We start from the raw sequence: 17413 nt of genomic DNA on the forward strand, positions 1-17413 counted from the left end.
AAAGGCAAACATACTGGTAGACCAAGGAAGACATCAAAGCGTCAAGACCGGAAACTTAAAGCAATATGTCTCCAAAACAGGAAATGCACAACAAAACAAATGAGGAACGAATGGGAGGAAACTGGGGTCAATGTCTGTGACTGAACTGTAAGAAACCGCCTAAAGGAAATGGGATTTACATACAGAAAAGCTAAACATAAGCCATCATTAACACCTAAACAGAAAAAAAACAAGGTTACAATGGGCTAAGGAAAAGCAATCGTGGACTGTGGATGACTGGTTGAAAGTCATATTCAGTGATGAATCGCGAATCTGCATTGGGCAAGGTGATGATGCTGGAACTTTTGTTTGGTGCCGTTCCAATGAGATTTATAAAGATGACTGCATGAAGAGAACATGCAAATTTCCACAGTCATTGATGATATGGGGCTGCATGTCAGGTAAAGGCACTGGGGAGATGGCTGTCATTACATCTTCAATAAATGCCCACGTTTACATTGATATTTTGGACAGTTTTCTTATCCCATCAATTGAAATGATGTTTGGGGATTTTGACATCATTTTTCAAGATGATAATGCATCCTGCCATAGAGCAAAAACTGTGAAAACATTCCTTGAAAGAAGACACATAAGGTCAATGTCATGGCCTGCAAATAGTCCTGATCTCAATCCAATTGAAAATGTTTGGTGGAAGTTGAAGAAAATGGTCCATGACAAGGCTCCAACTTGCAAATCTGATCTGGCAACAGCAGAGAAAGTTGGAGCCAGATTGATGAAGAGTACTGTTTGTCACTCATTAAGTCCATGCCTCAGGGACTGCAAGCTGTTATTAAAGCCAGAGGTGGTACAACAAAATACTAGTGATGTATTGGAGTGTTCTTTTGTGTTTGTTTTTCATGATTCCATAATTTTTTCCTCAGAATTGAGTGATTCCATATTTTTTCTCTCTGCTTGGTCTGAAAAAAATTACTCTTACTGAGCACCACATTTTTAATCTTGATTTCTTTTAGTGTTTCTTAAAGCCCTAAAGTTGCCATTTGAAATGACTTTAGTTTTGTGCCATGTCTGTGATCTGCTTTTTTTCAACAACATTAAACAACTGAATGAACATCCTCCAAGCCCGGTGATTCCATAATTTTTGCCAGGGGTTGTGTATATACGTGTGTGTGTGTGTATGTGTATATATATATATATATATATGCGCATACATATACACACACAGCTTTGACAAAAATTAAGAGACCACTGCACAGTTTTCTCTACATGTCTGACAGCCATTCTATTCCAGTGTCAGTTGAATTTCAACCAAAGTCCACCTCATTCTACTTAATGTGCTTCTGATTAGGTGATTACCTGAACCAAATCTTATGTAAGGAAGGAAAGAATAAAAAGACATAGGACAAGCTGGATGGCAAAACAAGTGCTAGGAATAGCCCAAAATAATTTGAATGAAAAAATAACTTTTAGCCATGCCAAAGGAGTTGAAAAGAAAAGTCTTGAGTGAGGAAAAGAAGGGCTCAATTCTGGCTTTACTAGCAGAGGGATACAGTGAGCGTCATGTTGCCTCCATCCTTAAAATTTCGAAGACGGCAGTCCATTACAACAGGGTCAAGCAGCAGACATTGGGGACAACAAAGCTACAGACTGGCAGAGGGCGAAAGCGACTGTCCACTGACCGGGATGACCGTCATCTTATTCGAATGTCACTCAGCAACCGCAGGATGACATCAAGTGACCTACAAAAGGAATGGCAAATGGCAGCTGGGGGGAAGAGCACGGCAAGAACAGTTTGTAACAGGCTCCTAGAGGCAGGCCTCAAGCCAAAGACCATAAGGATTGGACCACAGAGGACTGGAGTAAGGCAATCTTCTCTGATGAGTGCTTTGCACACTCTTGGCATTCTCTTGATGAGCTTCAAGAGGTAGTCACCGGAAATGGTCTTCCAACAATCTTGAAGGAGTTCCCAGAGATGCTTAGCACTTGTTGGCCCTCCAGACTGTGTCACTCTTGGCATTCTCTTGATTAGCTTCAAGAGGTAGTCACCGGAAATGGTTTTCACTTCACAGGTGTGCCCTGTCAGGTTTAATAAGTGGGATTTCTTGCCTTATAAATGGGGTTGGGACCATCAGTTGTGTTGTGCAGAAGTCTGGTGGATACACAGCTGATAGTCCTACTGAATAGACTGTTAGAATTTGTATTATGGCAAGAAAAAAGCAGCTAAGTAAAGAAAAACGAGTGGCCATCATTACTTTAAGAAATGAAGGTCAGTCAGTGCGAAAAATTGGGCAAACTTTGAAAGTGTCCCCAAGTGCAGTTGCAAAAACCATCAAGAGCTACAAAGAAACTGGCTCAGATGAGGACCGCCCCAGGAAAGGAAGACCAAGAGTCACCTCTGCTTCTGAGAATAAGTTTATCCGAGTCACTAGCCTCAGAAATCGCAGGTTAACAGCAGCTCAGATTAGAGACCAGGTCAATGCCACACAGAGTTCTAGCAGCGGACACATCTCTTCAACAACTGTTAAGAGGAGACTTTGTGCAGCAGGCCTTCATGGTAAAATAGCTGCTAGGAAACCACTGCGAAGGACAGGCAACAAGCAGAAGAGACTTGTTTGGGCTAAAGAACACAAGGAATGGACAATAGACCAGTGGAAATCTGTGCTTTGGTCTGATGAGTCCAAATTTGAGATCTTTGGTTCCAACCACTGTGTCTTTGTGCGACGCAGAAAAGGTGAACGGATAGACTCTACATGCCTGGTTCCCACCGTCAAGCATGGAGGAGGAGGTGTGATGGTGTGGGCTTGCTTTGCTGGTGACACTGTTGGGGATTTATTCAAAATTGAAGGCATACTGAACCAGCATGGCTACCACAGCATCTTGCAGCAGCATGCTATTCCATCCGGTTTGCGTTTAGTTGGACCATCATTTATTTTTCAACAGGACAATGACCCCAAACACACCTCCAGGCTGTGTAAGGGCTATTTGACCAAGAAGGTGAGTGATGGGGTGCTACGCCAGATGACCTGGCCTCCACAGTCACCAGACCTGAACCCAATCGAGATAGTTTGGGGTGAGCTGGACCACAGAGTGAAGGCAAAAGGACCAACAAGTGCTAAGCATCTCTGGGAACTCCTTCAAGATTGTTGGAAGACCATTTCCGGTGACTACCTCTTGAAGCTCATCAAGAGAATGCCAAGAGTGTGCAAAGCAGTCATCAAAGCAAAAGGTGGCTACTTTGAAGAACCTAGAATATAAGACATATTTTCAGTTGTTTCACACTTTTTTGTTAAGTATATAATTCCACATGTGTTAATTCATAGTTTTGAAGCCTTCAGTGTGAATGTACAATTTTCATAGTCATGAAAATACAGAAAAATCTTTAAATGAGAAGGTGTGTCCAAACTTTTGGTCTGTACTGTGTATATATATATATATATATTTATATATTTATTTATTTATTTATACTGTAAGGCGGCGGTGTTCACACCGTGTAGTAACTGAGGCAGTGACCCAAGCAAGTCCAACATAAACAGCTTTTATTTAGCAACTCACGGGCGAACAGAAAGTCCTCCGGTTCGCAGCCGGGTTAACATGAGTCCATAAACAACGGTTGCCGGGGGCAACGGCCACGCCGGGCCGCTCAGAGCCTGACGGGTGCAGAGCCTTCCCAGGCGGGGGTTCAGCCACACTCAATCCTGCTGAGCTTTCCTGCTGTGCTCCTAGCAGGTACCAACATAGACAACACTAATAGTTAGTGCAGGAGTTTTAAAGGACCTGTGGCAAGAGCCACTGGAAAACCCGGGTTGGAGGGAGGAGGCCGCCCCACTGCCTCCTGTGACCTCCTCCAAGAAATGAAGGCCCTGCCGGGGTTAGCTTAATCTGCCTTAGCCAGGTAGTCTGACCAGGTCAATGCTCACCTTCATTCCTGCATTGCAGCCACAGGTGTGCCTGTGACTTCAATGCACTCCAATGGTTTTAATAGGTCTCTGTACACATTCTGGGGGATATATGACGTCCCTCGTATACGATCCCGGTCACTGCCCCACAATACACATACACATACACACACACACACACACACAAAATATATATATATATATACATATATATAATATTTATTGTTTTGTAATTATTATTATTTTTTTAAATATTTTTACAACTTTCTTCACTTTTTTACTTAGTCCCACTATGGGACTGCACTGCGCATGATCTAACTACATTGCTAGTGCCTGGTGACCCGGATGTCGTCATGACGACACGGGTCACCATGGCAACGATCGGGACCCCGCGATGATGTGGCTGGGTCTCCGATCCAAGAGCAGAGGGGCTTTTGTCCCTCTGCTCGCTTCCTAAATGCTGTGATTGCTGCCATCACAGAATTTAGGGGGTTAAAATGTCAGGAGCGGTGCGGGCACCACTCCTGGCAGTGAGTGCCAGGTGCAAGCTGTTAGAATCAGCTGACACCCGGCAGCAATTGCACATGCACAGCCTCTGTGCGGATGCGATCGCCGAGATGTACCTGGTCATTAAGGCCCAGGGCACAGGGACGTATAGTTACGTCTCACATCAGAAAGGGGTTAAAGGGAACCTGTCACCATGAAAATGAAGACCAATCTACAGGCACCATGTTATAGAGCAGGGGGAGCTGAGCAGATTGATATATAGAAAAGATTCAGTATAACTTGTGTTTTAATCCTCTGCTGTTTCTGGGATTTTTGGTCTAGCGGGCGTTCCTATCAGTGATTGACACCTTTTTCTGTAAGCACTCATACATAGAAAGCTGTCAGTCACCGACTGTGCTCTATAACATGGTGCCTGCAGATTGGATATTAGTATCATGGTTACAGGTTCCCTTTAAGATCTGTTTAATAGTTATTGTAAAATCGGGTGACAGATCTGGGTCAAATTCATGGAGGAAGAAAAATGGTGGTCATTCACCATCCAATCCTTTATCTAAGGCCACGTGCACACGTTCAGTATTTGGTCAGCATTTTCCATCGATATTTATAAGCCTAAAACCAGGAGTGGGTGATAAATCCAGAAATGGTGACGTGTTTCGATTATACTTTTCCTCTGATTGCTCCACTCCTGGTTTTGGCTTACAAATACTGATGTAAAATACTGAGCGTACGAACATGGCCTTAGTTTAGATGTGGGGGACGAGATAACTCTAGCCCAGGGGAAGGGAAACTCTTTTCTGCCAAGGGCCATTGGGATATTTATACCATCCTTCAGGGGTTGTACAAGTCACACGCTAACGCCGCCCACAAAGTAAGTCCTGACGCTGGCACTGGTGTCAGGACATAATCTGTCATTGCACGCGCCTCAGCGTTCAGTAGTGAATGCTGTGTGTACGTGTTCACAGAGCAAGAAGAAATGAATGGGCCAGCAAAATTCAGCTGTTGGCCCAAGCATTGCAGTCCCTGGAAATCTGCTTGGGGGCCGGATAAAAGGTAATCGAGGACCCCCCCCCTCCCTCGACCTGAGGTTTCCCACCCCTGCTCTAGCCAGTCGTCCTATCTGTATATGAGGATCATTATTTTATGCTGTAAACTCCAGATTATAAACTCTACCCCCTCTCCTTTATCTATGACAAACCTTGCTTCCGTCTAGTGAGATAAAACAAAACAAACTTGGTGTAAAAAGCTACCTCTGCCCAAAGTTAGGTATTATCTGGAAAAGTTCTGCATATACACAGTGGACATGAAAAAAAAGTCTACAAGTCTCCACACCCCTGTTAAAATAACAGGATTTTGTCATGTAAAAAAAAAAAAAATCATACCAAGAAGAATCATTTCAGACTTTTTTCCACCTTTAATGTCACCTATAACGTGTACAAAGCCATTAAGAAATAAAATGAAATATTTTCGGTAAAAAAATAAAGAACTAAAATGTGGTGTATAAATCTGTACACCCTTGCACTAATACTTTGTTGAAGTACTCTTTGAATTTATGACAGCGTTCAGTCTTTTCGGGTAGGAGTCTATCAGCATGGCACATCTAGAACTGGCAATGTTTGTCCACTCTTCTATGCAGTAGCGCCCCAAATCCGCCAGCTTGCAAGGACATCTCCTGTGCACAGCGCCCTCTTCAGGTCAGCTAGTAGATTTTCAATTGGATTCAGGAGTGGCCTTTGGCTAGGCCATTTCAAAACTGTGAATGTTCTTTTGGTGATGTGCAGTTTTGGCATTGCGCCAAACCTACGTTTTGGAATTATGGCCAAAAAGTTCAACCTTTAGTCTCATCCAACTAACACTTTTTTCCCTACATGCTTTTGGTAAACTTGATGTAGTTTGGGGCAAAACATAGCTCCGCTTGGAAGTTTTGGTAAGAAAAGGCTTCCATCTTGCCACCCTACCCCACAAGGAAGACATGAAGAATATGCTAGATTGTTGTCACATACAGTACACAACCAGTACTTGACAGACATTCCTGCAGCTCCTGTAATGTTGATGTAGGGCTCTTGGCAGCCTCCTGGACCAATTTTCTTTTTGTGTTTTCATCAATTTCTTGAGGGACGTTAAGATGTAGTTATTGTCACTGTTGTCCCAAATTTAAGCCCCACTTGACGACTGTCTTCAGTATTCCATGGTATATCTAATACTTTGGATTTTTTTTGCACCTTTCTCCTGACTAATAACTTTCAACAATGAAATCCCTTTGCTGTGTTGTAAGCTGTTTATGGACCATGGCTTTTGTTGTAAAATGCATACAAGGATATGTGCGGAAAATTCCAGAAAAACTCAACTTCATATGGAATCAATCAGAATCACTGTAAATGATGCGGCTGTGTACTGACTACTTAGCATGAGTTTAAATCTAATTATTTCTCAACACAAGCACATCCCCAACTATAAGATGGTGTTCACACTTATGCAACCACATTATTTTGTATTATTTTCCCCTTCAAAATGATTTGTTTCTCAATGGATTTGTACAGATTATGGGTGACTTTTTTCTTTTTTTTTACATGACAAAAACCTGCATTCTTAATGGGTGTGTACTTTTTATAGCCACTGTATATTATATGTTTATACGTGTATATGGCTAACAAATAAAGTAACACTCTGTAGAGCTATAGCGTGCAAACATGAAATATATGAAATTTGAATTGTATTACTGCTTTAAAAAATAGGAAAAATTGACAATACTTAGCCCATAAACTGGCCAATTCATGTGTACCCGACAGCCATGATAAGACTATTCTGCTGGGACCTATCCTAATGTGATCCTCTCATGGGTTGATGCGCTAAATATTCTCAATTATTCCTATTTTCTAGAGCTGTAATGCAATTCAAATTTCATATATTTCATGTTTGCATACTATAGTGCTACAGAGTGCTACTTTGTTAGTTATATATGGAGATGGCTACTCTTAGTAAGCACCTGTACACACCAGTTTTGAAGTGACAGTCAGTCTTTGATACGTATGAGTATATTGGTGGTAATACAAATTATGATGGAACATTTAAGGGACTTTGTTTTGTAGGAAAATTCCTTTAGAATATTCTGTCATGTAACGCTTGCGCTGTGGACTTCCCGTTGTGAAAGCAGGTAGTAGTATTTTCTGTTGTGGATAATCTTGGAAAAATGGTGTGATAAAGCTGGACATTTCACTCTTTGCAAAAAGTGAAATACATATTAAAATGTAAAGATAAATTAACCTGCTGCGGAGTATAAAAGTATTGGACAATTTTCGTTGCATTTATGACTCGGTGTGGGCACGAGATCTCCTAAAGGCAACCTGTAATCAGAGTATTAGACTATTAGCGAAAGGCGTGTGTAGAAGATAGAAGAACTTTAGTGCTTATTACATCCATACCTCTCTTGTAGTATTTAGTGTAGATATATAGTTTAGAGAAATTGTTTAGTGTATAATTAAAGAAATCCAGTCTTGAAGTTTTCATCGCAAGCATAGGGGGCCGACACTGCACTTCCAGCTCTTCTATTTCCTCACCTGCCTCCGGTCTTTGAGGGACAGGTCCCACTTCCCGTGGTGATCTGCTTCCCTTGCCCGAGATTCTGTGCAGGCGCCGTCTTTATTGGCTTCAGGTTGCTGAAAAAAAGGTGATCTCCTGGAACGATGCCTCTGCTGCTTTCAGTCCGTGATAAGTATTGGTTGTGGAATGCATGTGCCAGCAATCTCCCGCATTCTTCATATTTCTGGCCTGTGGGGTAAAGTGGCAAGATGGAAACTTTTTCTTACAAACAAAAAAATAACACCCAAACCTGGCTATGCTTTCCAATACCCTACATAAAGTCTGACAAAAGCATGTGCGAAAACATGTTATGGTCTGATGAGACCAAGGTTGAACTTTTCGGCCGTAATTCCAAAAGGGATGTTTGACACAAAGCCAACACTGAGCATCACCAAAAGAACACCATACCCTCAGTGAAGCATGGTGGAGCCAGAAGTATTAGTTTAAGGGTGTGCATATTTATGCAACCATGTTATTTTAGTTCTTTATTTTTCTTTTTCCACCTGAAAAGATTTGTTTATTTTTCAATGGATTTGTACAGATTATGAGTCGCATTGAAGGTGGAAAAGGCTCTGAAGCTAAGTGCCCACATAGCGTTTTTCAAGCGTATATGCTGCGGAATTTCCGCAGCGTAAACGCTTGTTAAATGCTAGGTAATCCGCCCCCCATGGTCCCCAAGGGGATTCCGCAAGTTCTATGCCCATGACGCGGATTTTTCCGCAGCGTTTATGCTGCGCTCAAAAATCCGTAGCATGTCGATTAATTTTGCGGAAGCGCGGTGTAATCGCCGCCATTGACTTGCATTGAGACGCACATAATCCGTGTCAGTACATTTGTACTCACGGATTATATGCGTTTCAATGTGCGGGTGGTACCCAAGTCTGGAGGAGAGGAGACTCTCATCCAGACCTGGGTACCATTGTACCTGTAAAAAAAAGAATAAAATAAAAAATAAAGATAATATTCACCTTCCGACGGCCCCCAGTCTCCTTCCCTGTGCTTGCGGGCAGGACTGAAGGACCTGCGGTGACGTCATAGTCATGTGACCATAGGCCCTTCAGTGCAGTGTCCCGAGATCAGCTGGCAGCCAGGAAGGAGCGCAGCAACACACGCCGGGCCATCGGAGGGTAAGTATAGGTTTACTTTTTTATTTTTAAACATTCTTACGGTCACACTATATAAATCCATGCTGTTTGCATAGATTTATATAGTGTGACCGAGTTGTCAAGCACTTTCCAAGTGATGCTAAAATCGCCTGGAAAGCGCTTGTCAATCCGCATGTGGAAACGCATGTGAAAACGCTTCAAATCTGCATGTATTTGGCAGGAAAAACGCATGTACAATCTCCATGCGTTTTTTCTGCCAGGGAGATGCAGAAATGCTGCAGAAATTTTCTGCTTCATTTCTGCATCGTGGGCACATAGCCTGAAATTATCATTCTTTGTATGATTTCTTTTACATGACAAAAACCTGGCTTTTTAAGAGGGATGTGTAAACTTTTTATATCCACTGTACTGTACATATTCTAACAATATTTTCCTGTTATCCATCTAAAACCGTGACACAATACCAAAGAACAGTCATTTTTGGGAAACTGTTATTTTATACTATTATGGTGTGTTGAAAATATTGACATTATTGTATTTTGACACAGTATTGTTTTTCCTTTTTTTTTTCTTAAACTTTAAAGGGTTTTACGGTTTTGGAAAAGCAGTCCAGCGGCTGCAGTTTGTTTTAAAAAAAACAAACAAAACAAACTGTCCTTTACTCACCCTGAATCTCCTCTGCTGCTCCTGATGTCTGTTATTGTACGCATCACTGATGTCACTTTGACAGCACTGCAGACAATCATTGAGCTCAGCGTCTTGTGCCATCTACTGAAAGCCTCTGAGCTGATTGGCTGCAGCGCTGTTTGTGTGATGTCAGTGCTGCAGACAATAACAGACACCAGGAGCAGCGGTGAACACTCAACGCTGGACCCAGAGTGGGTGAGGTGTTTTTTTAAACTGCAGTTGGGGGACAGGGTTTTTATGAAGCAGGAAGACCCCTTTATGGCCACATTCACACGGTCAGTATTTTACATCAGTATTTATAAACCAAAACCAGGAGTGGAACAATCAGAAGAAAAGTATAATAGAAACACGTCACCACTTCTGTATTTATCACCCACTCCTGGTTTCGACTTACAAATACTGATGTAATACTGACCAAATACTGAACGTGGCCTAAAGCCCCACTATCAGTATTTGGTCAGTATTTTTTCTCAGGAGTGGGAGCCAAAACCAGGTAAGGAACAATCAAAGAAAAGGTATAATAGAAACAAGTCAAAAATTCTGCATTTATCTCCCACTCCTGAGAAAAAATACTGACTGAATACTGACCAAATACTGATAGTGGATTTTCAGCTGCACATTCAATAGCAGAAAATCTGCAGTGATACATTGTCTGTCTAGTCAGTGTATGAGATATTAATAAACCCCATGTACATGCAGTGCAAAATATCTACAGGGCAAACTAACAAGCGCTGCACGTTTACGATCCACTGAATGTCGCTTTATGGTGCAGGTATCAGTGTGAGAAATCTGCAGTAAAGACGCTACATGTGAATGTGGTCTAACAGGAAGTGTTTGATTACGTAAGGAACTCATCAGGCACCAGTGCGATTTCTAGCGTCTGCCCAAAGGCACACTGGTTCATTTTCTATATCTGCGTTCAACATTTCAGAATTATAAAAAGCGCTATTCCAGAACTGAGCCCCACTGATGGGCTGTAGTTTCCGGGTGACTGTAACAGCGCTGCTAGCTAATATAACATCCGGGAAATCCCAGGGAGCTCCAGTCTATGCGCAGCAGCCGGAAACTACTCGTGAAATCGCCATAGGGTGAGCAACTACAACTCCCACAATTCCGCAGTCAGATGGAGTCTATATACTTCCGCTTTCACTATCAGCCAATAGGAATCAAACCTACTAAGCTCAATATTCCCGCCCATCATTCTCACCAATCAGCGTAGTCCCCTGTTTGAATAGCTTTTACAGTAGCCAATCAGACACTTGGGTAGTTGAAGGTTCGGACTAGCGTGCGTTACACGGAGCAACGGCCTAGGTTGAAGCTGCTCAGTCGTGCTGGGCCCCGTGCTGAGCTGCCGGCGCCTGCTCTGACATCCAACTGTCTGTCTGGAGAGGGGGCGCTGTTAAAGGTTTGTCGTGGATACAGTTCTGTGTATTTCCTTCCTTTTCGGTTGTGTAGATATAACGTTACACGCTGAGTGTATACGAGTGTCCGGTTATATACGACCCGTGTGCAGACATATATCTGTATCCGGAGACTTATCCAGGCAGCGGAGCCTCTGAGAAACAGCCCGTGCTCTGTGTGATGGCTTAGGCCAGTCCTCTATTGGCTTTGTGTAAGGGCGCCCCCTAGGAAGAAAAAGCTAATATCCAACAAAGGGCCAGCGGCACATGGTAGAACAGCGCTAATCACTGCCGTAACTGCAGCAGAGGGGGCACACTGATTATTGTGGGGGCGTTATAGACTTGGAGCAAAGTCCTGCATCGGAGCTTTTTCTTCTGTTCAAATAAAAGGGCAAGGAAGCGCCCCATAATAATCAGTGGGGTCTCTCTGCTTCTGCCCCCATGATAATCAGTGGGGTTTCTCTGCCTCCGGCCCCATGATAATCAGTGGGGTCTCGCTGCCTCCGGCCCCATGATAATCAGTGGGGTCTCGCTGCCTCCGGCCCCATGATAATCAGTGGGGTCTCGCTGCCTCCGGCCCCATGATAATCAGTGGGGTCTCGCTGCCTCCGGCCCCATGATAATCAGTGGGGTCTCGCTGCCTCCGGCCCCATGATAATCAGTGGGGTCTCGCTGCCTCCGGCCCCATGATAATCAGTGGGGCCTCTCTGCTTCCGGCCCCATGATAATCAGTGGGGCCTCTCTGCTTTGCTTCCGGCCCCATAATAATCAGTGGGGCCTCTCTGCTTCCATCTGCATCAGTTATTCCGCCAATCTTATTTTGACTGTTAAAAAAGACAAAGTCAGTGTACAAATGAGGTGTTAGATTAGTCTCGCGGGGAAGGGTACAGTGCCTGAAGTCCAGCGGAGGGGGAATTTGGGATAGAGTGCCCAAAGACCAGCAGGGTGGGGTATAGTGCTCAAAATTCCGGAGGGGGGGGGTACAGTGTCCAAAGCCCAGTGGGGAGGGGGGACAGTGTCCAAAGTCCAGCGTGGTGGGGGGGGGGTTTACCCTGCCTGAAGTCCAGCACAGGGGTGGGCCAGTGTCCAAAGTCGAGTGGAGCGTGGGGAATTACCCTGCCCAAAGTCCAGTGGGGGGAGGGGGTTGCCCTGCTGAAGCCCCACATGGGGGCTCTGGAGGGGAGGGGGTGGCAGTGTCCAGAGGGGTGGGGGGTTACTCTGCCCGAGAAGTGTAAGGGCTCATTCAGATGACTGTAATGTGGTGCTATAGGCTACGGGCAGGAATTGCTTCTGTAATACGGCTATGTTCCTGACATCTGGATTATGTGGCCACTTAAACAGGGCAGCATGTTGGTCAGGATTTTGTATCAGTATTTGGTCACATTTTGGTGAGCATATTATGCGTGGAAGACCCCGACAGACTGTGGGTCTAAGGCCCCGAATTGACTGCTTCATAAAGGTTCTATGAAGCTCTTAGACCGGTGGTTGGGCAGGAACTTGCACCCATTATATGCTAATCTGAGAATGATCCAAAACCTTGAAGTGGAAATAAAAAATGTAAAGCCTTTTCCACAAATAATATGAATCTAAGATAAAACCCCACACTTGTATTCGGATATTCTGTTTGACTGTTTTTCAAATGAAAAATACAATCGAAATTCAAGCCCAAATCAGACCCATTGCATTAATCCTTATGGGGCCTGTCCGGGTTCAGCTGTGTGTCCGTTTTTAGAATGAAAGCTGTCAAGTTACTTTGAGAGTTCTGCTCTTTAAGGCTGCGTGCCCACGTTGCGTATTACAAGCGTATATGCTGCGGAATTTCCGCAGCGTAAACGCTTGTAAAACGCATGTATATCCGCACCCCATGGTCCCCAATGGCATTCCGCGATGTCAATGCCCATGCTGCGGATTTTTCCGCAGCGTATATGCTGCGGTCAAAAATCCGCAGCATGTTCATTAATTTTGCGTTTCCACATGCGGAATCAATGTGCGGATGGTACCCAAGTCTGTGGGAGAGGAGACTCTCATCCAGACCTGGGTACCAAAGAACCTGTAAAAAAAAGAATAAAATAAAGTTTATACTTATCTTCTGATGTTTTCCCTCCGTCGCGTTGTTGTGTGAAGGACCTGCCACGTCATTGAGTCATGTGACCCATCACATGACTCTGACTTCACCGCAGGTCCTGCACACAACAGCGTGAGCTGCTCAAGACTCCGGACGGGGCAGAGAATGCATCGAAAAGTGAGTATAAACTTTATTTTTTACCATTCTGATTCTTTTTTTTTAACTATTACTTGGTCACACTATATAAATCCATGCCGGTTGCATGGATTTATATAGTGTGAACAAGTTGTCAAGCACTTTTCCAAGTGATGCTTAAATCACTTGGAGAAGTGCTTGATAACCCGCATGCGGAAATGCATGCAAAGACGCCTCACAAATCTTCTACCTGGCGGGAAAACCGCAAGGAAAATCCGCATGCGATTTTCCCGCCAGGGTGAAGCGTAAAAAATATGCTTCAGTTCCGCAACGTGGGCACTTAGCCTAAAGTGAACCTGTCCCCAGGATTTAGCAATAATGGCCATCATGCCGCACTTATGCTGATTACATTGATTCCTTTGGTGAATTAATCCCATCTGTGCTTCCTGATTAATCAGAATTTGAAGTTTGTTTCTCATGACATTTCTGTGCCCTAGGACGGGCCTGCACACTGGGCCATTGCCTCCTGCCCCTGGTGTTTCTATGACAGGTCACTGATTTATTTTTTTTTAGCAACCTGCCTCCTGGTTGAAAGTTTGTGCCGTCATTGGTGTGGGCGTCCGCAGTTTGATTTCACAGTTGGACTTCAATAAAATAAGGGCGCATGCGCAGATCGAGGTCTCGATAAAAAGACATCTACAGTAAGTGGAGATCCTAATGTGCGCATGCGCCGCCTTTTTATTGAAGACCAACTGTGGAATCAAATTGTGGATGTGCCACCCACGGGAGATGGCGGCGCCAATACATGTCTCTACTTTACATCACAAAATCGTGCTGACAGGTTCGCATTTAGTTTGCTTACTGGGTGCATCCGGTAGATGTGCAGCCCATATATTATCTACTTCATTTATTTATCCTGCATTCCAGCTCAGTTTACTAGAATGATGGGGGATCTGGGCGTTACAGCCACATTAGACGTTGTTATTCTTTATTTAGTTATTAACCTTCTGTTATTTTCCTTGTAACCCAGAAAGACGCCGCACCAGTGTGTGAGAGGTTTCTCCGTGACTTGCACTCTATACAGATGATCCAGACCCTGAGTTTGGGAGAAAACAGCCTCTTTAAATAATGGAAGACTTCATAGAAGGATCAGCCTCTGTGGCAGAAGTGAAGGAGGATGATTACCGTGAGTTTCTCTGAGCCTTTGTTATGTCTGATAGGAATGTTGTTGTTATAGCATGATTGTGCTGAGAACCGTTAATAAAGCTGCACACAGGGTTATAGTAAAGTGAATGCACACAAAAACTATTTGTGTCTTTTTATACACTGTGTGCAGAATTATTAGGCAAATGCGTATTTTGATCACTGATACTTTTTATACATGTTGTCCTACTCCAAGCTGCATAGACTTGAGAGCCAACTACCAATTAAGTAAATCTGGTGATGTGCATCTCTGTAATGAGGAGGGGTATTGACTAATGACATCAACACCCTATATAAGGTGTGCTTAATTATTAGGCAACTTCCTTTCCTTTGGCAAAATGGGCAGAAGAGAGATTTGACGGGCTCTGAAAAGTCCAAAATTGTGAGATGTCTTGCAGAGGGATGTAGCAGTCTTGAAATTTCCAAACTTTTGAAGCGTGATCACCGAACAATCAAGCGTTTCATGGCAAATAGCCAACAGGGTCGCAAGAAGCGTGTTGGCCAAAAAAGGCGCAAAATAACTGCCCATGAATTGAGGAAAATCAAGCGTGAAGCTGCCAAGGTGCCATTCGCCACCAGTTTTGCCATATTTCAGAGCTGCAACGTTACTGGAGTATCAAAAAGCACAAGGTGTGCGATACTCAGGGACATGGCCAAGGTAAGGAAGGCTGAAAAACGATCACCTTTGAACAAGAAACATAAGATAAAACGTCATGGGCCAAGAAATATCTTTAAGACTGATTTTTCAAAGGTTTTATGGACTGATGAAATGAGAGTGACTCTTGATGGGCCAGATGGATGGGCCAGAGGCTGAATCAGTAAGGGGCAGAGAGCTCCACTTCAACTCAGACGCCAGCAAGGTGGAGGTTGGGTACTGGTATGGGCTGGTATCATCAAAGATGAACTTGTGGGCCCTTTTCGGGTTGAGGATGGAGTGAAGCTCAACTCCCAGACCTACTGCCAGTTTCTGGAAGACAACTTCTTCAAGCAGTGGTACAGGAAGAAGTCAGTATCGTTCAAGAAAAACATGATTTTCATGCAGGACAATGCTCCATCACATGCATCCAACTACTCCACAGCATGGCTGGCCAGTAAAGGTCTAAAAGAAAAAATAATGACATAACCCCCTTGCTCACCTGATCTGAACCCCATAGAGAACCTGTGGTCCATCATAAAATGTGAGATCTACAGGGAGGGAAAACAGTACACCTCTCGGAACAGTGTCTGGGAGGCTGTGGTGGCTGCTGCACGCAATGTTGATCGAAAACAGATCAAGCAACTGACAGAATCTATGGATGGAAGGCTGTTGAGTGTCATCATAAAGAAAGGTGGCTATATTGATCACTAATTGTTTTTGTTTTTGCATGTCAGAAATGTTTCTTTCTAAATTTTGTGCACTGATATTGGTTTACCTGGTGAAAATAAACAAGATAAACAAGTGAGATGGGATTATATTTGGTTTTTATTAAGTTGCCTAATAATTCGGCACATTAATAGTTACCTACACAAACAGATATCCACCTAAGATAGCCAAATCTAAAAAAATCCCACTCCAACTTCCAAAAATATTAAGCTTGGATATTTATGAGTCTTTTGGGTTGATTGAGAACATAGTTGTTGATCAATAATAAAAATAATCCTCTAAAATACAACTTGCCTAATAATTCTGCACACAGTGTACTTTTCTTTTTAAATACATCTAAAACTATATAAAAAATCACTATAAGCATCAGAAAAATGCAGCTCACACAGCTAAAGGGGTATCCTCAAGTTTGAAAGTTCTCCCTTATCTGTGGGATGGGGAATCATTTCTCGATCACTAGGGGTCCAACAGCTGGGGCTCCAAAAGATCTGAGAACTGAGGTTCTGAAGAGCCCTTTGTGACTGGAGTGGTGGTCGATCGTGCGTGCTGTCGCTCCAATCCATTCTTATGGGAGTTTTGAAAACCTGCCGAGTGCAGAGCTCAGCAATCTTAGCAAGTAAAAGGTAAAACTGAAGGGACAAAAAACGCAAAATAGGGTCTTAACCGGTAACAAAGTGGTGTAAATTATTATTATTATAGGTACGCTCCCATGTAAAGGCTGCTACAGGACCACCAATGGGATATGATACAATGAATGCAGTGGTTCAGAATCCGCGCTCATGCATTCACCTCTGTGTGTGAATTCTAACCACCGTATTCCAAATTCATTGTATTGTACCCCAGTCCTGTTTGACTGCTTTCGCTTCCCAGAGCAAATGGTGCCTAAGGTCAGCCAGTGGGTGCGTGTGTGCACTGACGCTGCATGAGACCGGCAGGGCGCAATCTCTGACACTTGCTACACTTCCGGGTGTTATCTGCATAGTGAGTGGCGTCACACATTGTTACTGCGAGCACTGTCAATCAGAAATGGATGAAGCCCCCAACATGCAAAATAACAAGATGTAACAGTGCAATGAGCTCTTCGTTACTATAATATCATAGTGCTATAATATGCTGTGAATATTCTGCCTCAATAATTTGGATGTCAAATCTGCAGTGTATTCGCCCCATGTGAACATACCCTAAAAGGAAAGTGAATTCTTTAGAATGTCTGTTATGCTAATGTTTTTGTTCTTTATTTTTAGTAAAGCTGCTTCAAACAGCTAAAATATTAAAGGGAACCTGTCACCAGTTTTGTCATGCGTCAACTAAAACCACAGCTCTGCTACATCTCAGAACTGTGTCACAACTGCTGCACTCAGTAAACTAAGTGACTTATTGCAGGATTCAGGGTCTCTTTCCCTACATCACGCTGCTCTTGGATGAGGTAGCAAAAACCCAGTGACAGATTCCCTTTAACATTAAAGGGGTATTGCCAT

At 43.5% G+C, this 17413-nt stretch overlaps 1 protein-coding gene across 3 annotated transcripts in view; it reads left to right on the forward strand.

Moving 5' to 3' along the window:
- The first annotated feature begins 11006 nt into the window (after positions 1 to 11006).
- TRMT1L (tRNA methyltransferase 1L) overlaps positions 11007 to 17413 on the forward strand; it is a 40258-nt gene continuing 33851 nt past the window's right edge. For 2 of the 3 annotated variants that reach the window (XM_073683606.1, XM_073683609.1), the window contains exons 1-2: positions 11007 to 11174; positions 14400 to 14555. In XM_073683606.1, the coding sequence (XP_073539707.1) occupies positions 14498 to 14555 (58 nt within the window). In that variant the 5' untranslated portion in view covers positions 11007 to 11174; positions 14400 to 14497. The remainder of the gene's footprint in view (positions 11175 to 14399; positions 14556 to 17413) is intronic. The other variant, XM_073683607.1, reaches the window with a different exon arrangement.

Source organism: Phyllobates terribilis, unplaced genomic scaffold, assembly GCF_046119375.1.
Source record: "Phyllobates terribilis strain yellow unplaced genomic scaffold, ASM4611937v1 Scaffold_5__5_contigs__length_657084704, whole genome shotgun sequence".
NCBI classification, from domain to species: domain Eukaryota; kingdom Metazoa; phylum Chordata; class Amphibia; order Anura; family Dendrobatidae; genus Phyllobates; species Phyllobates terribilis.